Genomic DNA, 27,465 nt, shown 5'->3' with positions numbered 1-27,465 from the left:
ATCATGGCGCTACACAAACATGGGCGAGAGCTGGAGACCAGCCAGACTAAGGGAAAATGGCCCCCCCATGACATCATTGGGCTACACAAACATGGCCGCCAACCAGGGACCAGCCAGACTAAGGGAAAATGGCCGCCATCAGCTACAGCATGCTGCCAGGATCTTTCTTGTGCCCTTTGCAATTCTGCATAGTCTGCAAGGGATCCCTCCTGAAGGTAGGACACACATTAGGGGAGACACTGCTGAGCACTCTGCACTGGGACCTCTCCTGCACTATACCCACACTGCAAACAGTGGGGCATGCACCTAGGGGTCTCCTACACTGGGACCCCTCCAGAATACCAGGGCAGGACTATCCCAGGACCCTTACAGAGTGGGGATAGCAGGGGAGACCCCATGGGTCTCCACTGCATCCTATGCCATGGGACCCCCACCAGACTCCAAGTCAAAACAGGGGGGAAAGGGAGTGGGGGAAGCCCAGATCACTGAGGGATTTTAAAGGATGGTGGCAGGGAACCTGCAGGCAGGTCCGACCCTCCCTGGAGGTAACCCGCATCTACCCCCCAAATAAAATGCTAAAAAAGGGGAGAGGGGGGGGACTGTACTTACCCTTCTATGGTGTGGGTAACAATCCAGACAGAATCCTCACCACCGAAGTAGGGGAGTTGTCCGTCAAGGGACCTCTGCGACTCAGACACAAGCCTGGTCATATGTGACCCTGCGAGACATTTAATTCGCAGGCCGACCTCTAATTGTGAGGCTATGTCACGGCTGACCTAGAGAGTAGCAGCAAGCTGCACGCGGTCACTGGCTGGGCTGGGGGGACAATTGGATCTAGTTTATCTAGCCCGTCGCCAGCCCAGCAGTTGATTGCAGATCTCCCGAGAGAAAAAACAAAAAAGATGGAAGGAAGGAGAAAAAAATTGCTAGGGCCGGAGATCCCAGCCGGGAGCCCAAGTCCTTACTCTTGACTAGACAGATTAAAACTGATTACCCAGAGCAGAGGGGAGGTTATATACCAAGCTGAGGATGGCCCATGGGCGTAGCCAGGTGTTTTTTGTTCTGCCTAGTCATACTCCTGGTGGAGGCAATATAACCCAATAGTTATGATTTATGGAGCGCTGTCTGTCGATAAACGAAAGAGAAATAAGTATATCAGTCTCCATCTCCCAGGCAATCCTATGGTCATCTAGAAGAAAACGCTGTCCCTTAGAGACAACATTTCCCCTAATCTTTTAGAACAACCAAAAAGTTAACTTATTTGAAGGATTGTCCATGTTTTTTCCATGTAGGAGATGTGCAGTTTGTAAGTGTGGCAAACAGATCATTCAATGTAAAAAAGAGAAAAATTCCACGCTAAGGATGATGAAAAGGCTGTTGCCTCCCTATAAATATAACCTAGGTTATAGAAGGTAATGTAAAAAGTGGCGCTGCCTAAGGAGAAGCACCACTGACCCTTACACTTTTTACAGATTGTTCAATGTACAAGGTCCTTCGCCTCCAATGTTACTTCTATGAGTTATGAGTAATCTAATAATAGGAGTTGTTGTGTATCTCCTTCAGTGATCGTGTGGCCTGCATAAGTATGTTGGTAGGACCACAAGGGCTCTACAAACAAGAATTGGAGAATACATAGCCAACATTAAAAAGGGCTTTAAGGTGCATAATTTGTCCAGACATTGTGCCTGCACCACAAGAAAGAGCTCTCTGGAATTAAGGTTATTGGGATAAATATTCTTCACATTGGAGGGGTAGTAAGATCAAGAGAGGGATCTTACAATTAGAAACCTGGTGGATAAATGAACTGAGGACATACCATCCCTGGGGCTTGAACATAGAATGGAATCCTAACTGTTTTATTAGTAAGAATTTATATTTTTGGATTTTTTATGCTCTCCAGTTAGTTATGGCAATAATATAGCACCACTTTGCTTTTTCTGCTTTTATTTCTGGTCCTAAAATGTTGTTTAAGGCTCGGTTCACATTTATGCGATGCGGGAAGGCTGCGAATTCGCAGCCTGTTCCCGCATCGCACACGCACCCCCGGCAGTTCACACTGCCATATGCGATACGCTGGGGGTGTCAATGTAATCTTAACGACACCCCCAGTTTGATCGCATATCGCAGTGCGATCGTGCAGTTCGCACAGGATCGGATCGCACAAGTGTGAACCGCTGTGCGATCAGATCCTGATGCGGCTGCAAAAATGCCTCCTGTGCGTGTTTGCTCCGGGTGCGATGCGAATTTAGCCATACAAACTGTATGGCTAAACTCGCACCGCACAGCTGATCGCATGTAATGTCGGAGCAGTGCGCTCCGACATTACATGCGAATCCGGCACTCGCAGAAGTGTGAACCGGGGCTAAAGTGTTACTAAACTCAGAACCCTGCATTCACTAGATCTGGTCTCCCACAGTATATGGAAATGCAATTATTTTAGTAAATATAAACTGCTAAATACCTTTTCTCATTAGCAGTATATAGCAGTCTTGTGACTTCTATCAGTTCCTGGTTAAGCTTGTAGAAGAAGTTTTCATACTGCACTGGCTGTTCTATCATAATGCAGAACCTCTGGCCCTCTGTCTGGACAGTGCTGATTGGCCCTGTGCTGATCACATGCACTCTTCCAAGAAGAAAAAACACACTGGCAATACACACTAAACGGAATATGTGCAGCCTGATTGCATTTACTCTGTCTAATCCGGACATGTTCTGGGGGCAATACAATCAGAGGAGGATCTGTGCATACAGGATCAAACAGCCTTTTGAAACAATGCAGAGTATTAACCCCTTAGGTTCCACAGTGAGTATAACAAGCATGCTTTACTGCATATACACACTGATTTCACTGTTGTGGGTTTAGTAACACTTTAATAGATTATTTTATTTCTTTAGTGTGGAAGTTTTATTATTATGTATATTATGTAGTATATAATTATGTAATGAATAATGGTTTTGTGCATTAATTGAATTGTTGGTTTTTATAGCGTATTCAATTTTTTTTGTAAGAATATTGGAGGTGAGAGGAATCCCTATGCATTCAGGATGTTATTTTTCATTGTGATTAGTAATTTGGCCACTAGATGGCAGTATTTCTGTTATATATCATTTCAGGTACTTATATAGCGCTGTCAATATACGCAGCGCATTACATATACATTGTACATTCACATCAGTCCCTGCCCTCAAGGAGCTTACAATCTAAGGTATATATATATATTTAAATTATTTTAAAGCGTAACTCCACTTTTGTTGAGAAAAAAACATTCCCCTCTGGGTGATCTATGTACATTGCAAGGATTATAACAACCTTTGTTTCAGATTCCTACCTTTTGTTATTCTGAAGAATGTGTGTTTCTCTGTGCCCCTGTGGGAAAATAATCTAATGGGAGTGGTTTCATAATTATCTATCAGCTGTGCCACGTGCAGAACACTAATGAGGAAATCTGCTGAGCTTGCATTCCTTTAGACATGTTCCTATTGGGAGTATATCACGAAAAATTTCATTTTTTTGCAAGGGATGCTAATAATCTAACTTGTATATTAGTGCAGACTTCTGGGAAAATCAGTGAGCCAATCACACAAGCAGGAAATTATGTTTCTGGGGTGTGGTCAGTACATATTCTGTGTACAGAACAACTCCAGGTAGCCATATTGCATTTTCAGATAATTACAGCGGCTGCAGATTAAAAGAGAAGTATGGGGTTTGGGGTCATTGTCCATTTATACTTACTTAGGTGGATGCAGCATCGGTCCGATGCTGCATATGTCCCCTGGTGCCTCTGCATTGAGAACTAAGCGATCAAACACCGCCGGAATTTAAAAGCTTTTTTTCATCCCTTGTAAGTACAACTGAGTTGAATACAATTTGACAAAAGGCAATGCAATATGGTTCCTCCACTTTTCCCTCAAATCGGATATTGTGCGATGTGAGCCTGTTATTTCTCTGACATATGAAGCAGGGAAATTGAGGATTTGGCGTTTCTTAGTGAATGGTGACAAGGCTGTTCATTGGGTTTTATCCCACATCCAAGTACCGATTACCTCTAAAGTTTTGGGGTTTATTTTGCCAGTAAATAGGTAGCAATTTATCTGTGATGACGGAACAATGAAATTGCATCAAGGATTGCTGCCACTTGTGCTTCACCTGATAGAAAAATGTGTGACAATATTAATGTAGTTGTCATTGAGGACTAATTACTGCACCATTTGTCTTGTCCTGGTACCACTGTATAGTGTTATTATGTGTGTTATACTGAGTGCAATGTAGCTTAGAGGGGTAGTATATATTTATGTTAAATTGAGAGATATGATTTAAAGGGACAGTGCATCTATATTTTTATTGCAAATTTAATTGTTTGGTATCCTGACACTTATAGTGTGCAGCGTCACTTCTATTTCATTTTATTCTGTTTCATAAATCACTGATTTTCATTGTATTGAAACTCATTACTGATTTATGTACACAAAGCAGGAGCAGTATAGTTTATATTGATGCACAATAATCCATACCTTTGGATTACCTCCACCTTCCTTAGCAGCGTAGAGCATCTGTAATGCAGACTCTGCAAGTGTCTTGGTTTGATCTAGAACAGTCATCTGCTGTTGATGGTCAAGAATTTTAGAAACTAGACCAACAGCAGCTTGGATCAGAGGTTCAAAGTAGCGAGCAAGTTGAGTGACCTGTGTAAACAAAGAATGTGCTCAAATGAGTGAACATGTCCATGCAGATAAATAAAAGTCATATTACATTCGGAAAAAAAGATGACAATCCATACTTCAGCTGAATAACCCTTATGGACATAAGCAGTTTTTTTTTTTAACAAATGGTAATTATGTAAGTGAGGAGTATTTTTTTAATGGAACGCTAGGAAAATTTAAAAAAAAAAAAAAAAAACAACAGAAAACTTCACATATAAATATTAAAAAGTCAGCTAAAATTAACACCAAAGAATAGATGGAAAGAAAGGACTTAAATGGAAGTGGTTATAGGTAACTAAGTGTTGATAAGGAAGTTAAAATTCTAAAGGATGAAGTTTTTTTTTCCATGCATTCTATGCACGAAGATAAAAATCTGCAGTATACCGCTTAACCCCACCCTCCCTTCTCTTATATTCACCTGAGGCCAATCTCAATCCAGAGATGTGCTTTACAGCAGCTCCTCTTCTGGCCCTCTCACTCCTCATTGGTTGAGAGACAGTGAGGTTGATTTTCTAAACCTGGAGAGTGCAAAATCTGGTGCAGCTGTGCATGGTAGCCAATTAGCTTCCAACTTCAGCTTGTTCAATTAACCGTTGACAAAAAAAAAAAAACCTGGAAGCTGATTGGTTTCTTTGCAGAACTGCACCGATTTTTGCACTCTCCAGTAAGGCAACTTTTATACTTGTGCGACTTGTCCTGCGACTTGGAAAGTCGTACTCCATTATTTCCAATGAGTTCCATTCATATCTGTGCGGCTTCAAGTCCCAACGACTTCAGAGTAATTCCTGCACTACTTTGGTCTGACTGATGCGATTTGAGGTCCAGAGACTTCAAGATTACATAGGCATTGCTTCAAGTCACAGCAAAATCGCCCAACTTTTAGGTCGCACAAGTGTGAAAGGGGCCTTATAGTAAATCAACCTCAGTCTGTCAATCACAGCCAGTGACAAGGCAGTAGGGAGCAGAGCTCAAGAGCAAAGCTTGGGAGGGACAATGCACAAGTGCCCCAATAGAAGTAGCTTGCACTCGGTGGGGAGGGGCCAGGAGTGATTCGAGGGAGCCGAGAAGAGGACGACTCTGTGCAAAACCATTGCACAGAGCAGGTAAGTATGACGTGTTATATAAAAAAAAAAAAAAAAATAGGGTTCTTGTACTAGTCAATAAATCCTTCTCTTGAAGTCTCCTAGCAATTTGATGGTGAGAGGGCTTATACCTAGGCCTGGCCTACAGTTTTTTTTTTTTTTTTCGTATGCTAGCATCCAATCCTCCTGTAGGGGACAGTTTACCACAAATGTTTAAGATTTTCTGTATCCTTCAGTGGACTCCAAGAAAAGGACTTTACGGTGATTTTTGTTTCTGTTTTTTTGGGGGAGGGCTTATTAAATATACTGTTCTTACACATTTGGTTGCAAGTCTATTGCAACCACTCTGCTGGTAATATTAGCAAGACCCGACTGTCCCTTTAACAGCTAGATCCCACTCTATGGAGCTGCGGTAGCAGACTCAAACTAGGAGAGGGAGGGAGGGCTGCACTAAGGGCCAATAAGGTTATCCACATGCACATGTGCTATCAAGGACCATGGTGACAAGAAGAAAACCGAGAACAATCCATCAGTCTTTTGCTGCTCCTTTACTGGCCACACATTGACTGGGGACAGGAAGGTGACTTAGCAGTGTTGCTTAACTGCATTAGAGAAACGTCAGGTAATCAGGCTCACTGCTGTCTGGCTAGTCTTTGTATATCTTTGAATCACATGGACAAAAATACAAGGCCAAAAAAAATGTAAAAATCTAAATTTTTTAACATTTTCGGCCAAATTGTTTTACGCTACATATGTTTGGTAAAAAAAAAAAAAATCGCAAAAAGCGTATTTTGATTGGTTTGCGCAAAAGTTATCGCGTTTACTAACAAAGGGAAAGATTTTTGTCATTTTTGGTGTTTTTTTTTTTTTTAACGAGTAATGGCGGCGATCTGCGATTTTGTTTGCGGTACTGCGACATTGCGGCGGACAGATCAGACCGTTGACTGAAATTTTTGACACTTTTGGGGGTACCAGTGACATTACTGCAGTAATCAGTGCTATATATATATATATGCACTGTTACTGCAAAAATGACACTGGCAGGGAAGGGGTTAACTTTATTGGACAGGGAGGGGTTAAGTGTGTCTTAGGGGCGTGTTTCTAACTGTGCAGGGACATGGCTATTGGTGTAAAAGCAAAGATCAACGGTTCTACATAGTAGAACTGTCAGATCTTCACCAGGGAGAATGACGGGCGGCTTGTTTACATAAGCCGCTCCGCCTTTCTCCCTTCACAGGAGCGATCGTAGTGTGACCGGCGGACATCGAGTCCGCCGGACACACGCACTGACTTGTCTGTGAACGAGCCGCGGCGGGCGCGCGCCCGCCCGCAATAGGCTCGCAAGTCAGTGACAGGCGAGTGACGTATCGATACGTCACTCTGCCTGGCCGGGGCTGACCGCCGCAGTATATAGTCGTGCGGCGGTCGGCAACCGGTTAAGGAAAGCAAAGGCAACCTTGAGAAGAAAGGGCCTTAACACCACATTGTCCTTGAGCAGGACCAAAAAGGCTTCCTTGCAGGATAAAGACACTGGCTTAGACACTCACCTAGACAAGGTGATGGCCACAAGAAAAACAACATTGTGGGTCAGAGAGGAGAGAGTAATGTGAAATGGGGGCTTCTGAAGCGCAGAAAGAAAATAGATTCATATTCAGTGGAGTCAAAAGGGGATTAAATGGGGGGGGGGGTGGGGAAATCACACAGAAGACCACCTGCACAAAGATCTTATGAGGGAGTGGGAAGTCAAAGGTCTTTAGAGCAGAATAGAAAGGGCAGATACCTGGGCCTTGATGGTACTAGGAGACAAAGGTTGGTTTATAGTCTATACCAACCTCTCTCGACTCCAGTGCCACCTGAGCTCATCAGGGGTTCTGCAGCATCCTGGTTGAGAAAGGCTGTGATAGATCTCTCACTGCTTGCTAAACTGTACATCAGCACAGCGGGAGCTTTAGGTGCAGCCCATACATTCATTTTTTTTTTTTTTTTTGTTCAACCAGCAGGGTAAACGAAAAAAAAAAAAAAAAAAAAAAAAACAGATTGTGTTCCAACGACAGAGAGCCTTCCCCACCCTCAGAATACAATGAGTGTTACTGGCTATAGCTAGCAGCACTGATTAATCAGGGAAAAATCCAATAGGCTGGTTGTACAGCTCGGTAGACCAGGGTGCCCATACATGGATCGAAATTCACCTGATAGCTGCTGAACCGACCGAAATTTCGACCCACGTTACTTAAGTGTAAGCAGGACAGTCATGTGCAGAGCAGTGGAAGGGGGAGACGTCTTCTCTGCCTCCCCCTACAGTGCAGCTCCCAGCAGTGTGAGTGCAAGTACAGAACTGTAGTTTTTAAAAAGGCTATAAAGTATGTGTGTGTTTGCATGTAAGTGTGTCCAAGTATGTATGTTTATATGCATACGTCTATGTATGTACATATGTTACTTTTAATCCTGACCTTTAATTCTGTACTGGTTTTTGAGGGCTCGTTCACTATAGCAGTAAAGACTATCATGCCCGTGCTCGGATTGCTTTCCAGAAGCATTTGACAGGCAGTGAAGAGGCAATAATGTTGCCTCCTAACTGCCTTTTTTAGCCCCTTAAATGCAGCACAATTGCACCACAACCGCATGGAATGCATGCAATTGCAGCATGGCCCCATTCATCTGGGGGTATACTTTCTGGTGCAGCCACAGCATGTGTATGACCCTGATTGCTGCCTCTGCAGCTAAAGGGGGAGCAGTAGGATGGTGGAAAAAATAGAATTTTTGTAAAATCTTACCGTAAAATTATTTTCTCTTACATCCTCTGACAGTCGCCGCCCATTCATACAGTCTTCACGATTGGGGTATTGGCCTTCTCCGTAGGAGCAAGCTAGGCAGTAATTTTGTTAATACAACAAACATTAACATATAGACACACCCACAGGGGACCGTCCCTCTGGCCAATATCCTCCAGCCAGTACCACTCTAATCCAGTTATGTAGCAAGCAGTCCATGAAAAACCGTCAACCCCAAAGAGAGGGGCAGGGGCGGGGGCGGCGACTGTCAGAGGACTCAGAGAAAAGAATTTTACGTTAAGATTTTACAAAAATTTTATTTTCTCTTATGTCCTCTGACAGTCGCCGCCCATTCATACAGTCTTCACGATTGGGACGTCCCAAAGCAATGTAGATGTGATGGGTGGGAAAACGCAACCTTAAAATAGGCAATGCAGCACCCAGGTCAGAGAAAAAAACTGAACTGAACCAGTGGGGTAAGTAAAGCTCAACAAGAGCTAACCCAGTTAAAAAATATAATAAACCCCATGACTAAGAGACATTAAAAAAAAATAGCATGTCTCTTTAAACCACTGCCGCACTCAAAACCTTGCGGCCAAAAGAAGCATCCGAGGATGCAAACACATCAAGTTTGTAAAACTTAGAAAAGGTGTGTACATGTCGCGCGCTTTGCACATCTGAGCCACCGACGCCTGGTGGCGAAAAGCCCAAGACGCACTAACCGCTCTAGTGGAGTGCGCCTTAACAGGGAAGGGAGGAACCCGACCCTTAATCGAATAGGCCTGCACAATCGTCTGTCTGATCCATTTGGAAATGGTTGCCGCAGACGCCGCTGTACCCTTCCGAGGTCCTTCAGGAAGGACAAACAGACAATCCGACTTCCGTAAAGAGTCCGTGGCGGAAAGGTAAACCTTGATCGCCCAAACCACGTCCAAGGAATGCAAGGCAAATTCCTTTGGATGCTTAGGCTTTCCACAAAGCGAAGGCAACACAATATCCTCATTGAGGTGGAAGGCTGAAACCACCTTAGGAAGAAAAGACTAATTTGATCGCAGGATCACTTTATCCCTATGAACAACCAGATAGGGGGAGCGGCAAGATAGAGCCGCCAACTCAGACACTCTGCGAGCATGTGTTTGCCACTAGAAAGGCAACTTTCTGTGACAACACAGGCAGAGGGATCTCTCTGATGTTCTCAAAGGGAGGTCGTTGTAAAACAGACAGAACCAGATTCAGGTCCCAGGGAGGTAAGAGAGCCTTCCTCGGGGGAGCCAGATAACGCACCCCCTGAATAAAGGTGCAAATCAAAGAATTAGTTGCCAAAGGGCGCTGAAAAAAATGGCCAAGGCCAACAATTGCCCTATGATCGTGGTCAGCGCCAGGCGCTGATCCACCTTAGTCTGTAGGAAGGCCAAAACCCTCGCCAATGAAAAGGAGCGGGGGTGAAGACCTTGTGACTCACACCAGGCAAAATATGCCCTGCAGGAAGCTTTTCTAGCTTTTAGCAAGCTAGGAATAGCAGCCGACGGGGTACCCCTGTCTCACAAGACTTGGCTTTCAACAGCCAAGCCGTCAAAGCCAGCGACTGTAAAGCAGGATGGAAGATCGGTCCCTGAGACAGAAGATCGTTTCTTAGTGGAAGCCGCCAGGGAGGTTCGACAACCATCTGCATAATGTCCCCGTACCAAGACCGACGCGGCCAGTCTGGAGCTACCAGAATCACCAGCATCCATTCCGAGGCTAAATTGTGGAGGAACCTGGACAACATTTGAATCGGAGGAAAGGCATATATCAGCTGATACCGATGCCACGGCACCACTAACGCGTCCGAGGCGTCCGCCAGAGGATCGCGAGCTCGAGCCACAAACCTTTCCACTTTTTTGTTGAGACGGGATGCGAACAGATCCACGTCCGGAGACCCCTACCGGATACACAGAATGAGAAACACCTCCGGGTGTAAGGACCATTCCCCCTGGTCCAGAGTCTGGTGACTCAGATACCCAAGACAGAATCTCGGCCACTTCCCTGGCTGCCCGGGCACTCCTGGTGCCCCTCTGATGATTGATGTATGCCACCGCTGTGGCGTTGTCCATCTGCACTCGTACAGGGCAGCCTTGAATCTGAGCCGACCAACGGAACAAACAGAGCTTGATTGCCCAGAGCTCCAGGACATTTATCGGTAGGGAGAACTTCTCCCCCGACCATGTCCCCCTAGGCACAAATCATGCCCAGAACTCCACCCCAGCCCAACAGGCTGGCATCCGTGGAGAGCCCCGTCCACAATAACGGCCGTAAGGACTTGTCTTGTGTCAGAATCGGTGACTGGAGCCACCATAAAAGATCCAATCTCACCTGGAGGCTTAGAGAAATGCTTCTGTCCAAGACTGAGGATGCCTGTCCCACCTGGTAAGGATCTCTGCCCCGTAGCAGAGCCAACACAGGCGCCAAAACCTTGGTGAACACCCTTTGGAGCCGAAGCGAGACCGAAGGGCAACGCCACAAACTGGTAATGCTCCTCTGCGATTGCAAGCAGAGATACAGCTGATGACCCTCGTAAAAAGGGATGTGCAGATATGCATCTTTTAGGTCATTGGAGGCCATGAATTCCCCTGGACTCCGAGATGCCACCACCGACCGGATGGATTCCATCTGGAACTTTTGTACCCGCACAAAGCGGTTCAGTAACTTGGGTCCAAAATTGGACGCACCTTGCCCTCTTTTCTGGGCGCTGTGAACAGATTGGAGTAAAACCCCTGAAACCTGTCCCGCGGAGGGACCGTCACGATGACCCCTTGGGCGAGAAGATTTTGAACCACTCGTAGATCCCGGAAACGATCGGTAGTCAGATGGAGATTTGATGGAAAGAATCTGTCTGCGGGGCGAGATCGGAACTCGATCTTGTACCCTGAACGAATGAGCTCGCGAACCCACCTGTCCTGAATGTCGGACAGCCAGGGCCCGAGAAAACAACGCAGACGTCCCCCCACACCTGATACGGATGAGGGCGTCCCTTCAGGAAGGGGTGGACTGGGTTGCCTGCCCAGCTTGACCCGTTTTGGGCTTACCCGCCCAAAATTTCTTGTGACCACTGGAGGCCTTGAAGGACTTATCCTTTTCCTGTGCCCCAAAGGCACGATAAGACCCCCGGTTAGTCTTAAAGGAGGGAAGCGTAGGGAGATTTACCTTTCAAGACTTGAGGCAAGAGAGTACTCTTACCCCCAGTAAGCCCCTTGATCAGCTCATCCAGAGAGTCACCAAAAAGACGATCCCCCGCATAAGGAATGTCAGACACTGTCTTAGAAGTGTGGTCGGCAGGCCAGCTTTTCAGCCAAATAATGCGGCGGATTGCAATCCCGACCGCAGATAAACGTGCGACCAAAGGAGCCTCATCCAAAGCCGCGTCACACAGGTACATCAAGGCCTGTGCCATTTGATCCAACATGTCCATCACAGCAGCAGAAACCGTGTCTGCTACCAGAGTGCGACCATCACTGAGGCGAACACCGGTTTCAGCAGGAAACCCGCCACCATTTACATGGCGGGAAAGCGTTTCCACTCATCTGTCTGCCGGGTCCTTGAACACCGGGGAGTCTTCCACGGGCATCAAGGTGAATTTATTCAGTCTGGAAACAGTGTGGTCCACTTTAGGAACCACAGTCCAGCGAGTATCAACCGAATGCACAAAGGGATAACGGTACTTAAATCTCTTTGGTACTACCAGCGTCTGCTTAATGCGACGCCATTGGTCATTTACCATTTCCTGAAACTCCTCGGGACAAGGAAAAACCTGACCCGACTTCAGGGCCTTGCGGGTCCCGAAGGAAACCCGCTTACCTGCAATGGAGGGCTTATCATCAAGATTTAAAGTCTCCTTAACGGAGGTAATAAGTGCGTCTACCACAGCGTGGTAAGGTGCTATCCAAGAGGAAGAATCCTCCTCCTCCACATCTGACTGAGAAAACGGGACCCCTCAAGGGGGACGTCACCTGTGGCAACCAATTCAGGCTCTGAGTCAGAAGACTGAGAGGGCATAGGCTGTTTCTTTGTAACTCGGTCAGACATCAGTAGATCAACTTTTGACGCTAAAGTCGCAAGTGCAGCGGATAAAGAGGCTAAGGAAGTGGGATCAGGAGTATCTGAACCACCAAGGTCTGTGAGGAATTTGCTATCCGGGGACTCCATATTAGCAAAGTGCAAAAAAATTACACTGGCCCTTTAAAACAACAAAATTAGCTCATTAGAATAGTGAATTTTGTCGTGAGGTACCACATCCCTAATTGAGTACACAGAAGTATCGAATGTTGGGGCATAGGTTGGGATTTTACCGTTTTAACATAACCAATATGACACCAGAAATTGTGTGATCTATTATTTTCTTAAAAATATAGCTTTATTGTATATAAATAATCCCAACAGTGGGATGTATGATCATATATCAAACAGACATAACGACAGACAAAAAATCATAAAATACAATATAAAAATGTGCCATGATGGCGAACATCACAGTATCAACATGTAGTCACAGCCTTATTTGTGTGGGTGGACTCCCCAAGAGGTTGCTGCCGGCCTGGGCAACCCTAGCCGATATGCAAACCTCTAGTGTATCCGACTTCCACTACCCGACATGTTTCGCGGTGTGAACCGCTTCCTCATGGGTATAAGGAATTAACAGTGACCAACTAAAGAGGTGACAGGAGAAAACAAACATTAGCATCATAGTTATACAGTTCGTACTTTAATATCATATGATTGAGTTGTTGTGAATATCGGTATGTGTCAAGAATGGAGCATTGGGCCGTGGCCCCTCCACCTTCTGACACTTGCACGTCATATATTCGATCATAGTTACCACGATTACTTACATAAATAACAGGAAAATTTATTTACACTGACATGCAGGCCGGAGCTCATGCGATATTCCCAGGTGATGAGACTGATGTATCACAAGCATCCAAGATACACGTGCTGGGTGCCAACTAATGTCCCCCAGGCGGGCATGGACGACCACATGTAGAAGGCAGCTTTGCCTAGAATTGTAGAGAGTATATTCTATACTAGTGAATCAATGCAATAGATGCCAATGGATACTAGTAAGTATTTCATACATAAACCAGATATAGTGCTTAAGATAGACATATGTCCACCCATTAGATAGTTATTATTGTCATGGGTAACTAAAGAACTTTATGATGGTTGATGAAAATAGTAACAGTATATAATGTCTTGATACCTACCAAAATAAAGGCTAGCAGGTAGCACACTGGTCAGACGATGGATATGGCGGTGTTGCGTACATAGGGAGCGATAGGATATCTATAAGGGAATTGTCCCGTTGTATTCGGGTCTCCAAATGATCCCCTGGATATCTGTGGAGGTATATGTATAGTTGATATAAAATATATAGAAGAGGTGCTTGACACAACCAGGCCAATGTTCCTCAGTAGCAGAAAGCCCGAACCCACATGGTTACCCAAAGAGTCAGACATATACAAGATGGGTAAAGACAGGGTTCCGTAGTAAGTAGACGATGGAGGCTGGACACGCGGACTAGGAGAGGTAATGGCGTCTACCACGCTGTACTTGTATGGCTTTGGGACCCAGCACAGGGTGTCACATACTACGGACCCCTGTCTTTACCCATCTTGTATATGTCTGACTCTTTGGGTAACCATGTGGGTTCGGGCTTTCTGCTACTGAGGAACATTGGCCTGGTTGTGTCAAGCACCTCTTCTATATTTTTTATATTTTATATCAACTATACATATACCTCCACAGATATCCAGGGGATCATTTGGAGACCCGAATACAACGGGACAATTCCCTTATAGATATCCTATCGCTCCCTATGTACGCAACACCGCCATATCCATCGTCTGACCAGTGTGCTACCTGCTAGCCTTTATTTTGGTAGGTATCAAGACATTATATACTGTTACTATTTTCATCAACCATCATAAAGTTCTTTAGTTACCCATGACAATAATGATAACTATCTAATGGGTGGACATATGTCTATCTTAAGCACTATATCTGGTTTATGTATGAAATACTTACTAGTATCCATTGGCATCTATTGCATTGATTCACTAGTATAGAATATACTCTCTACAATTCTAGGCAAAGCTGCCTTCTACATGTGGTCGTCCATGCCCGCCTGGGGGACATTAGTTGGCACCCAGCACGTGTATCTTGGATGCTTGTGATACATCAGTCTCATCACCTGGGAATATCGCATGAGCTCCGGCCTGCATGTCAGTGTAAATAAATTTTCCTGTTATTTATGTAAGTAATCGTGGTAACTATGATCGAATATATGACGTGCAAGTGTCAGAAGGTGGAGGGGCCACGGCCCAATGCTCCATTCTTGACACATACCGATATTCGCAACAACTCAATCATATGATATTAAAGTACGAACTGTATAACTATGATGCTAATGTTTGTTTTCTCCTGTCACCTCTTTAGTTGGTCACTGTTAATTCCTTATACCCCTGAGGAAGCGGTTCACACCGCGAAACATGTCGGGTAGTGGAAGTCGGATACACTAGAGGTTTGCATATCGGCTAGGGTTGCCCAGGCCGGCAGCAACCTCTTGGGGAGTCCACCCACACAAATAAGGCTGTGACTACATGTTGATACTGTGATGTTCGCCATCATGGCACATTTTTATATTGTATTTTATGATTTTTTGTCTGTCATTATGTCTGTTTGATATATGATCATACATCCCACTGTTGGGATTATTTATATACAATAAAGCTATATTTTTAAGAAAATAATAGATCACACAATTTCTGGTGTCATATTGGTTATGTTAAAACGGTACCTTTAAAATCCCAACCTATGCCCCAACATTCGATACTTCTGTGGCCCTTTAAAACGGTGGTTCCCACGAACCCCTATTGCAAACTGCACTACAGGTGGACACCCTTCTATTAACTAAAGCTAAACTGACAAAAGAGTGCTAGCGGAAATATAGCCAGAGAAAACCAGTAAATTCCTCTCACAGTGTCCCTATACTTGCCACGCTGCTTTTGAGAAAGCTGATTATAAAGAGGAAGTGACCTCACGCCCCTAGAGGCAAAAGCCCTCTGAGCCACAAAAAAATGGTGCCTCACTACCGCAGGGACAGGGAATGTAAACACAGGGGGGCATCCCACGGCCATGAGGGGGATATTACAGCAAACTTTACATGTACCGTCATCCCCAGAGTGAGCCCACTCAATACCCCCTCAAAAACCTGTTCCCAGGGACAGAGGGTTAGTCGTACTCACCATACACCGAACGTGGGCTCCGCTCAGACACAGGAGACCTCCCACCTGGGTGGGGGTGCCGTCAGCCAGGAAGGATGCTAGCAACCCCGGGCGTTCCGACGTTGAGACATCCCAGCGAAGATGGGAAAACTTTGCAGGCTCGTCCCCGCTTCTAGGGGCACTGTCATTGCGAGGCCTGGGTGTACCAAAAGCTTGCAACGCTCAATGGCAGACTGGGACTCCATAAGGTTCTATATTAACCAGTACGAGGCCCAGTTCTGCTGACGCTTGTAGTCCTCCAAATTCTGACTAACTAGCGTAGGTGAGAAAAAATAAAAAGCTATTCTTAAAAGAAAAAACACTTTTCAGCAATAAAACAAGAAAAAAAACGGAGACACTAGGTCCCAGCAGGGAAAACCTAGCCTACTCCTGACGCTAGGCAGCAAAGAACTGGATTAGAGTGGTACTGGCTGGAGGATATAGGCCAGAGGGACGGCCCCCTGTGGGTGTGTCTATAAGTTAATGTTTGTTGTATTAACAAAATTACTGCATAGCTTGCTCCTGCGGAGAAGGCCAATATTCCAATCATGAAGACTGTATGAATGGGCAGGGACTGTCAAGAGGATGTAAGAGAAAACACGTTCAACCATGAGGTTTTACTGTCCCCCAAACACAAGCCTGAATAACCCTGTGATTCCCATCTGTGTTGCTGTGTGCCTATAGGCCAGCCTATTGAAATGAAAGGGTTACCTGCAGAAACAGAGGGAAAGAAGTTTGACTGGGGAGCCTCAAGAATGAAACTACTTTTGAAGGGTGCCATGACAGAAGAAAAAGGTTTAAAAACACTGGTCTAGACCCATCTGCAGAAAACATAATCCCTTCAACTGGAGAAACTCCTGGTATAAAAGCACCAAGACTCAAAGCAAAGTGAGCCTTACCTGCCCAAAAAAAACCATTGGGGCAAGTAGACTTTCTAGCACTGAGCATGGTATGAATCAGATTTAGGGATGCCCCTTTCCCTTAAAACATGTAGCAGGGTGGTAGAATTTGTCCTTGGGACTGCAGCTCTGGGTGGTCTGGCAGAGGCAATGATGGGTCTGCGGGAAGTTTTACCAGGTCAGTGTACAACAAAAACCACATAGGTCATTTCAGAGAAATGAGGATCACCAGAATGCCCTTCATCTTAATCCTGTGGATCGTGTTGTGGAAATTTTATTAATATTTGTGTGGACATTTCTTTAGGATGTGTTTTTAGTTAAATTGCCATTATTTCTCCCAATGTCGGTTTACAGGTAATTGCTATGCACAGCGAATATTGCTTTAACAGGCTTTGAGGAAAGACCTGTAATTGTGGAAACCTTCCATTAAATGGAGACTGCACGCTACTTGTAGCCTGATCATCCCTATCGGGGTTGCCAGTCCGGATCTATGGCAGTGCAAGGCGAACTCCACCACACAGATGTATATCAGCCAGCCGGGGCCCCGGTTTTTAATGGCAGAGATATGTTTGTGATTGTGGAATTCTTATAGTTTTAATATCTGGCCTTTTGTCAGGATTAATGGCTGGCAGCTGCTATGCTTGATCTGCATGATTAAAACACTGCTGCTATTGTCTTTTGCAGCTAAAGTCTCATTCACTGGAACAGTAGGATGATCACTATCAAATATGGTTTTTATGAACTATATTATATAGGATTCACTCTAACAGGTTATGATCGGAGTGTATGTGTATGTGCTGGCATGGCCGTGTTCATGAGAATCCATGCTGATTCCATTGTATACAGACCAGCTGGAAACTCCTGCACACAGTTCCAGTTGGTTCATTGTAGGGATAGACCGATTATCGGCGTGGCCGATATGCACTTTCCCCAATATATCGGTATCGGCCCTGGAACTGGCCGATATTGCTGATATTTTTGTGACGTCTTTCTGCCTTCTTAGGCCGCCTCCCTCACCTTGGACAGCCAGCCAGCCACCCACCACCACAGGGTGCCAGACAGCCAGCCACCCATCCACCACCACAGGGTGCCAGACAGCCAACCACCCACCCACCACAGGGTGCCAGACAGCCAACCACCCACCCACCACAGGGTGCCAGCAAGCCACCCATTAAGCATTAAACAAAAATTAACATGTTCAGTACCAAATTTGTGTCAAAAATTTGTATTTATTTTTCAAAACTTTAAATGTACAAAATATCAGCCCATATCGGCCGATACCAATATGTTGTGACCAAAATATCGGTATCGGCCCTGAAAAAACCATATCGGTCTATCCCTAGTTCATTTACATGCACTCCCATTTCTGTTGTACATTTGGATGTATACAAGTGTGTCAATGGCTGATGTGGTGTAGCCATCACTTCCTGTATATACTCTTTTATTGCCCTCTAAACGAAGCATATTGTTCATCACAGGACAATTTAGGAACTTCCAAACGGAACCAGCCTGTTTGTGTCTGTGTCTCTAAAGATTGGTGAGAGCTCTCCAATGCATTATACAAAAGAGCTGAGAAAGACTAATTCCGCTACATTGGTTATCTACTACCCTGCCTAATCAAACTCAGTTATTGAAGTCGATTTCAGACTTACGTAGAATGGAGTATATGACGACATTAGTGGGAGTTGCTATTACCCATTTCAATAAGACATGGGATGCCTCAGACTATGGTTCCCCTCCGGGTTCTAATTGATAGAGGCCATAGGGGACTGTACCTTTTAACTACACTATACAATTCCTTGGACCCCATGACTTGGCTTCCTCGTCTTAATTTCTGGCTTTACATTGCCTTGCCCTAAATCCCTCAGGTCATACTGTTACAGATTTTACTGTTGCTCTCTCTTTTAATTTTGCCTTTTCTTTGCATCTATGTAATACATTGACTCTCGAGTCCCACTCAATGTTTTTCAATGTTTATAATGTTCCTATAGGAATTCTTTTGTACTTGTTCAAACATTTTCAATAAAAATACAATTTAAAAAAATTGTGCTGTTTAGTACAACAGAATGAATTGCGCTTAGTGTATATTAATATACAAAACTGCACTTATTAGCGCAACAGAGTTATTTGTGCATCAAGCGTATATTAATTTCCTCCACAATCGTATGAGGAAAATAGATCAGAGTGTACTGATCTCACAGAGCCACTAGTGCATCCATTGCCTCCATCAACAGATCCCTGGATCTGGACAAAAACATGTCCAGCAGGTTGCTGAACATTGAGGTCTATATGTGGCATCCCCACCTGTGACACAGAGCAGAGATCACTTCCCCGAGTTCAAGTGCTGCTGGCTGAGGAAACCTGTCTGCCAACTGTCTACGCTAGTAACGTTAACAGCTGAAAAACCTGTAAATCTAAGTTCCCTCCAAGAAAGGAAGAAAACAAATAGCAGGGCGCTGAAGTCAGTATAAAAAAAAAAAAAAAAACGCTTTATTAAAATAGCAGCACACTTACATAGAAGTTAGCATGAAACAACATGGATAGGGAACACCTGGGACCAAGAAAGTGTAATCAGTGTGAGGCTGTAGACATCACTGAGCAAAACAGAGACTGAGAATGACAGGGAGTCAGCCAGCTCTAAGTATGGGTTTTAACAGCAGCGGTCTAGGCTGCACACCAGGATGACAGCTGTCAAAATGCCTAGCCTTTTCTTCAAATGCATGGACAGCAGTGGCAGCTGGTGCTCCATGGGCCGGAAGGGGGGTTGGGGGACACCAGGCCACACCCCCCCCCAGACCACAGCAAGACAGGAGAGGACGGACAGGACAGACGGACAGGACAGACAGACAGAACCCCCCCCCCCCACTCACCCTGCCTGGAGGCAGCAGAAGGCGGCAGCTTTGGCCTCTTCCCCGTCTTCTGCGTCTCCTCCCTCCTCCTCCATGCCCAATGGCATGGCTTCTCCTTTTGGCCAATCGGGAAACGGGTCTCAAAACCCACTTTCTGATTGGCCAGGAGGAGGATCCGTGTGACAATAGCGAATTTTCATTCGCTATTGTCACACAACTGGGTGGGCTCGAGCGCACTGCTCTGCGCCCCTCGCCCACCCTATTTTTTAGCCTGGGAGTGCCTCTGGCTCTAATCACATGGTTGAAAAAAAACAGCCCCATTGAACTCCATGCATCCGGCGCCCCGCATGTAGATTAGGGGGCCGGACGCATGGATGGGGGGGGCGGAGCCCCTGCGCCCCATATGACCAGCCGCCACTGATGGACAGTGAAAGGAAGTAATGGACTTATAAAGCCAAAATGGCGGGAGGGGGAGGTAAGTGGGAGGGGAGAGAAAATCACATTAGAAATAGCTGAGCCATTAACCCTTGGCTTGTAGACCGCCAGTATCAGGGAATACAATGTTACTACTGGAAACAGGGAGTAAAACAAGAAAATGAAATAAAATAGCTGCACTGTAAATAAAAGGATCAAGTAATACATTACAATATTATCATTACTATTACTAAGGATACATTCATATATGATTAAAAATGGATATATATTGGTGTATAGAAGACAAACCTATAGTTAAAAAAAAAAAAAAAAATCTTCCAGGAAAGGAATCACTCTACCTCTCTTGCCACAACAAGACTGCTTATTTCTCTCAAAAGGCGGTCTTATTCCTCCCTAATGGACGTATGACACCGCTGGGGTGTTGTCTGACTGGATCCAAATTGGATAGCTCACCAACAGGTTGGTACACTGCTGAAGGGCCAGCCAAATCACCTGAATTTTTTAGGATCCTCCAGAGCATGGCAAGAAAGGACTTCTGCAAGTCCAACACTGCATCTTGGAACCACCAAGACAGGGGCAGCGTGGTCCTTAGCTTTAACCAAATTGGTTTGTCCAGAGACAGAACCAATAGATGAGAACAGGTCTTTGTGTTGCAAATGCATGGGGTAAAAATGGGCAAATTATAGCTGCAAAGGAGTCTTCTTTCAGCCCTAAGACCGTAATGCAGAAGCAGAGGGTCTGACAGCGTTTTGCCTGGGGAAAGGCACTTTGGTCAGGGAAGTGTCCAGGATTAGCCTGTTGAGAAAGAGTTAGTGATGATTTTTGCAGGTCTAGGATGCATCCAAAACTGTGTAACGTCTGTACAGTCATATACTGTGTCGCCATACAGAGACACTGCTGACTGTGCCTGCAGCAGGTCATCGGCCAAGTATCCCACAATAAGAATCCTACAAAAGTGCACTAGGGTTAACATTGGAGCCAGCACCTTGGGTATTGGTACAGAACACAGGTTGGAGTAAAATGCCTGAAACTGTTCTGCAGCTTCTAATGGGACCCCTTGGTCCAAAAGTCCAGAGAGTGCCCGATGAAGATTTACAAGTTTCTGAGGACAGGCAGGGAGGTTTGACGTTGGAAAACGAAGAAGGAGCAGGAAATAAAACTTAAGTTTGTAGCTCCGAGACACCATCCTCTTGCACCAAGGCACCAGGGATGCAGGACATCTAGGCAGCCACAAAGGTCCTCCTAATCCTGGAAAGTGGGGTCTTCATGTCGAGTAAGGCTTAATTGTGGATTTGGCAGCTTTGTTTTGCATCAGACCTTGCAGCTAGATGGGGGGCTACTCTCTGGGGACATGGCTTTATGCGGAAAGCTGCAGCCGAGCTGTAATTCTTCTAGGCAGGGACAAATAGAGATGACTTAAAAGTCAGTTCTTTAGGCTTCTTCTGCTGGGAAAGATAAGTGCTCTTGCCCCTAGTAACATCCTTGATGTTAGCATCCAGAGCCAGTCCAAGGAGACATTGACCCTCAGAGGTCCTACAAACCAAACTCATCTTGCCTGAATAGTGAGTTATAGGAGTTAGGAAAAAACACTAAGAGTGCCCTACAAATGTGCCATATGAATTGCTTTTGTACATGGCACTGTGGTATGTTTTTTAGGATTAGGATGTAGTGTATACTACAGAGAGATCATACCATATAAACTAGGAACTGGTATGCACGAGGTAACAGGGAAACCCTGTCTTACGTCGTCAACCTCACTGGTTCTGTTCAAGGTCCAGGCCTCAAGGCGGTCATACCCCCAAAGGGGTCTTCAGGGTCTGGGTGCCATAGGAATGGACCACAGCCCTTGACCTGTATAGCAGCCTGTGGCTAAATTACCCATTGCACCACATGTCAATGTGAGCACTGAACACAGAATCCAGTACCCAAAGCAAACATTACAGGTTGTCTGCCTGTTTTACGCAAAGTCATTGTACAGTTTCCGAGGTGTACTCTAGGGTCACGGATCCACAACTGCCAGTGAACCCTGAGGGCAGTAAGCAGTCCGTTTTTGATTCAAGTGTTAGTTGAAGTATATCAATCGGTAAAAAAAAAAAGACGCCTTCTCCTCTTGGAGAAGAATTTCCTCCTATCACCTTAGGACATTCGCAAAAAACTGGAGCCTTACAGAGAGGGCAGGGTTATATGGGGAGACTAGGCAGCAGACCCAGCAAAACTTTTGCCAGTGTCCAATAACCTAAAAGGTAGCGGCATATAACTCATGGTCCATGTGACATCTCCTGTGACTTATAAGTTATGACAAAGCGAATACATTTGCTGAATTCATAAGTTCCCTGAACAGTAGATTGCTGGCTTTCTCCTGTATAGATTCTGCAACTACGGTACCTCGTAGCATCTTCCAATTTAACTGGATTGCATGGTGTAAATCCAGAGTTGTGCACTATAGTTAAGATGCTTTAGTAAACTAGGCAATGCCATTAATATACATACCTTGTGCCCAAGCTGAGCAGCTTCTCCTCGTGCAGCTGTGGTAATAGGATCAACAAGGTGACCAATCTCTTGAACCACAGATGTTAGTTGTTCTTGGAGCGCCTAAAGAATTAAGAATATAAAAGTCAGAGCAAACCCTAAGACAATGCAATTGTACTAAATGGATGGTAACCAAGCACATGAAAGTAAAACCTACAATTTATGTTACTGACAATCTATACCTCTATTTAAATCCATGACTAAAATATATTATCACAGAACATTTCAAGTCATGCAATATGTTCACTTGTGAATTACATCTAAAAATGTACAAGAAAATGTCAAGTCCTGCCATAAGTATGTGATCATGTATTTTTATGAAAAGAATTAAGGATCATGTAAAGGAACAAAAGAAAAAACGTGTGCGCTTCCATTTGGTTGTACTTAATGCCTCATTGCACCAGAATAGACTTGAGGCCCATGCAGAGAATGCACGTACTGTACATCTCCAGAATACAGCTGGGCAGAACAAAACAAGTGCAGGGTGGTTGCTAAAAAAGTTTACCCGAGAACAAGATGTCATTTAGACAAAAACGACTAATCACATAAGCTTTACTTTACAGATTATATTACCTCATAAGAACATGCTTCATGGGGGACTGTAAATGTGAATGACTCCTACTAGTCCGTGTTCTTTAGTAGAATACAATGCCTACATGAACTAGACATGACAAATTTTGCACATTTACGAAAAATCCAACATGAAAAATAGACATTTTGTACTCAACATAAAATCCTTTTTTTTTTTTTTTTTTTTTTTTTTTGGGAGTCCATTAAGGAAGCCCTAAATTGTCAGTTGCACTACCACCTACAAGGGGACTGGACACTGGCAAACAAAAGACTGTGGGCCAGCTCATAATAACCCTCTCCTACTCTCAGTATTCCTCAACTTTGTGGTACAGCAGTACCAAGAACAGAATTATGAACACAGAGGGCCAGGACCTGTGTGCCAAAAAAAAAAAAAGTAATTTTATGAGAAGTACAAAAATCCTATTTTCTTGTCTATTGAGGGACACAGGAAGTCTTATACTGTTGTGATGTTTAAAAACAGCCCAACTTAGGTGTGGGCAACAGTAAACAAAAAGCTAACAGGCCTTTTTTCTTACATAAATCCCCTACTCTGCGTACCTTTATGCTACTCAGAAAATGGAAAATGTGGGGGACGCTCGCGAGCAGCGTACCAAGATGGCCGCATGGTGATCTCGCTCCTCCACCGCCGGCCACGTCGCCTTAAAATAATTAGCCTGGAGAGACCTAATCCACTGCACGAGCGGACATACCTTCTCCTGCACCTCCTGCGGGTCCAATGGGGTGCAGAACTGCTGCGACTCAGGTTTCATGGCCAGACCTCTTCAGACTCTGGGGCTGGCCCGCCAGAAGCTCGGCCTCCAGCATGAAGCCCTCACCTTCCATTAACAGACGAGCCTGATCTCGTCTCAGATGCAGAAAACCTGTTTGGGGCACAACCACTGTGCCAGTCACCAGCTCCGGAGAATGCTACCTGCTGGCATGGTTCAAGACCATGCCCCAGAGTGAGCTGTCAGCGGCCTCTTCTAAACAGGTGGCTCATTTCACAAAAGAAATCCGGGAGCTGGGTAACTGCACTAACACTCTGGAAGACAAAATGGATGCCGCGGTGACAGTCATAGACCACCATAAGCAGGATCTGCAAGACCTGCAGAAGGAATTGGACGAGGCTTTATAAAAGTTAGAGGACTTTGACAATAGGTCCTGCCGGGAGAATTTTTTTGTGCGCTGCCTCCCGGAATCCATCATTGACCTCACCTCCACAGCCACAGCTCTGTTCCAGAGACTAGTCCCGGTGATCCATATTGAACGCATGGAATTCAACTGCATCCATAAATCCCTGGGGCCGAGGAGAGAGGAAGGTCCTCCTAGGGACATTATCAATTTCACGTACTACCGTACCAAAGAAACCCTGCTCAGGGCGGCACGTGACAAGCCTGACTTGTGCTTCCAGGTACAGATCCAAATTTGCTTCCAAATATTCACAGATCTTGCTCTTTCCATGGTGCAAAATGATCGGCAGATGAAACCCTCCACTTCAGTCCTATTGAACCTTCACTTCATCAAATATGCTTGGGGCTTCCCTTTTCACCTCACATTTCCCTATCAAGGCCAGAGCCATATTATCAGCAACATGGAGGAGGCTAAAGCAACCTTTGAGGCACTTCACATAATGTCCCCCCAGGATGTCACCAATAGTCAGGCACCGGCCTTAGATTCCCAACCTCCTTGTAAGCAAATGGGTTGCCTATGGGAGTCAGTAGGAAGCTGGAAGTGCTGCCTCCCTAGCACCCCACCACCGGCAAGATAACCTCATTCCCACCCGGGATGAACAGTGGAACGGGTGAGCCTGTTTGATACTTGCTTCAAGAGAATTTGAGACTTGCTCTCATTTTTGTAGCTGCCCACCCTTAAGACGGGTGACCGGTTCTGGTTTAATTATGACTGTAGTTTATTGTTGGCTAACAAAACCTGTTTCTTGCACCTGTTTGCCGATTGGCATGGCCTTCCCGGATGACCAGTTTCTTATGGCCTGTAATTGACTTCTGCTTCGGAATTCACCAAATAGGATTGTGATCCTGGGTTAGACCACATCGTCTGCCCAGGGACCTGGCCCTGGACACATAGGCAGGAGCAAAGGAGATGCAAGATTTACCCAATACCGGCCCCTGCCATATACTTGGGACTGTAACCATTGTGAACACAACCCTAGCTGGAGGCCATATCTACCAGCTGGCAGATTTCTTGATTCCTTCTCCCCCATTTCCTTAAACTGTCTCCCACCCTTAAACCATTTTTCCTCCCCATTTATCCCTCCCTCCCCATCCTCACTCCTTTCAGCTGCCGTATTACAAGTTATTAATGAATGTTTTCATTGGGTCTCTTTGTGGGTTACCCCCACTAGTCCACTTGCCTCGTGGCCCGGCCTCTCTCCCCTTCCATGGAGGCTACAATGGGTCTGGGGCTGGGCCTCGATGCTGATGGGCTAAGGTTTCTGTGAGGGCCTCTGGGGGGGTCACCCCTCTTCCTCGACCCCAACTCCAGAGACGTTTAGCGGAGGAAGCTTTAGCATGTTCCACATTTTCTGTTTTGCTTTAGATAGGTTATGTATTTTTACACTTTTACCAGATGATTGTTTCTACCCCCTCTCCAGGGGCTGTAAAATTATGTTACACTTAAGCCATTTGGCTGGTGATAGAGCCACCCCCTTGTGTATCCTGATAGTCAGGATGAGATCCCCACTTAAAGTGGCGCTATTGTGGAATGCACATTTTGTCTTGTTTTCTTCTCCTTTTTCTTACTTTCTCTCCTTGCCTCTTTCTCCTTCTCTCGGACTCCGATCTCAGTTGGGTGGCACCGGAGGATATCTGTTTTGCCCAACCCATTCAGGGAGAGCAGTCCTCTCTCTTCTCCCCATAATGGCTCGCAACACACTGAAAGTTTTTTCACAAAACATTCTTGGGTTTAAATTCCTCTACTAAACGTTCCAAGGCCGTGGAAAAAGTTTGTTTGCAGGAAACCGAATTTGCACAGTCCTCATACCCCCGGTATCTGTCTTCATACTACCTGTTCTATACAGTCTCTGCCCCAGAGACACTGAGGGGTGCTGATGACGTTCCGGCGAAATCTTCCCTTTACTTGCTCATTAGAAATTGCAGACCCTACAGGGAGATATTTGCTCCTGCAGGGTTCCTTGTGGGACCAGGAAGTCTCCCTGGTGGGTTTTTATGCCCTAAACACACATCAGCAGAGATTATTTTCACATCTATTACAGGTGGCGGCTAGAAACCAGAAGGGCTTGCTCATTCTGATGGGAGACTCAAATACTGTTCTCTACTCCTCTCTTGACAGATAATACTCTGATGCACCTCCCTCCCATGATGCCTCCCAAGAATCAACAATGCTCACCCTCTTGCAGTCGCATGGCTTGGTGAACGTGCGGTGCTAGTGGCACCCCTCCGCTTGGGAATTCAACTTCTTCTCAAACCCACAACAGAGTTTTTGCAGGATAGACTACGTTTTTATGCATCTTCGCTCACTTCCTCAAGTAGATAAGATCGTTATCCCAACTTCCGTGTGGTCGGACCACGATCCCTTGGTCTTTAGTCTCTCACTGGGCTGTCTCTGCCTATCACTGGCATGTCAACGAATCTCTCTTGACCACTCAAGACACTTCAATTCAGGCATGTTCAAGCTTTTTTCACTGAAAATGTTGTCTCTGTCTTGTCCCCTGTATCCTTGTGGGAGGCCCAAAAGGCTACGGTAATAGGACACTTGATACAAATTGCATCCTCTAGAAAACGTGCTAGGGAGAAGAGGCCTCAGGAGCGGTCCTCCCTTCTGATATCAGCGGACGCTGCCTGGAAGGCGCACCCAACAGTGGCCACTAGAAAGGCTCGTGATGACCTTGCCACTGAGCTAGATCTTCTCGCTACCACACAGGCAGAACAGGCACTGCATTGGACCAAACTAATTTTATACCACTGCGAACAAACCTGGCCACATGTTAGCCAGGAAACTCAACTCTGTGGTTCGTACATATGGGCCGGTTTAGCTGAGCGTTTGGGGAGGTAGGCTAACGTCTGATCCCTCAAAGATCACTTCCAATTTCGCCAGTTTCCTTTCTTCCAACCACTATGTCTCCCCCGCTGTGTTCAACAGCTCTGGATACCCTGAACACACCTATTACTGAGCTGGAAGTCATGCGAGCTATAAAATTGCTTAAGTCTTCAAAGGCTCTGGGTCCGGAAGACTTCACTGGACTTTATTATAAAAAGTTTATTGCTTTTCTCATCCCACATTTAACTTCCTACTTTAACTTCTTGAGTGGGGTCGAACAGCCTTCCCTGCATTCTCTCAAAGCAACCATCACTATG

General features: G+C 45.4%; 1 protein-coding gene across 3 annotated transcripts in view; it reads right to left on the bottom strand.

Annotated features, from left to right (window-relative positions):
* The window catches only part of TLN2 (talin 2), a 477,844-nt gene that overhangs the window by 46,823 nt on the left and 403,556 nt on the right, over positions 1 to 27,465 (bottom strand). For all 3 annotated transcript variants that reach the window (XM_082253081.1, XM_082253079.1, XM_082253080.1), the window contains 2 exons: positions 22,523 to 22,624; positions 4,513 to 4,683 (listed from right to left, as the gene is read on the bottom strand). In XM_082253081.1, the coding sequence (XP_082109207.1) occupies positions 4,513 to 4,683; positions 22,523 to 22,624 (273 nt within the window). The remainder of the gene's footprint in view (positions 1 to 4,512; positions 4,684 to 22,522; positions 22,625 to 27,465) is intronic.

This window comes from Pelophylax lessonae (genome assembly GCF_965119305.1).
Source record: "Pelophylax lessonae genome assembly, chromosome: 4".
In the NCBI taxonomy this organism is placed as follows: domain Eukaryota; kingdom Metazoa; phylum Chordata; class Amphibia; order Anura; family Ranidae; genus Pelophylax; species Pelophylax lessonae.
Note: the sequence above shows the minus strand (reverse complement) of the source record. Positions and strands in the feature narration are given on the sequence as shown.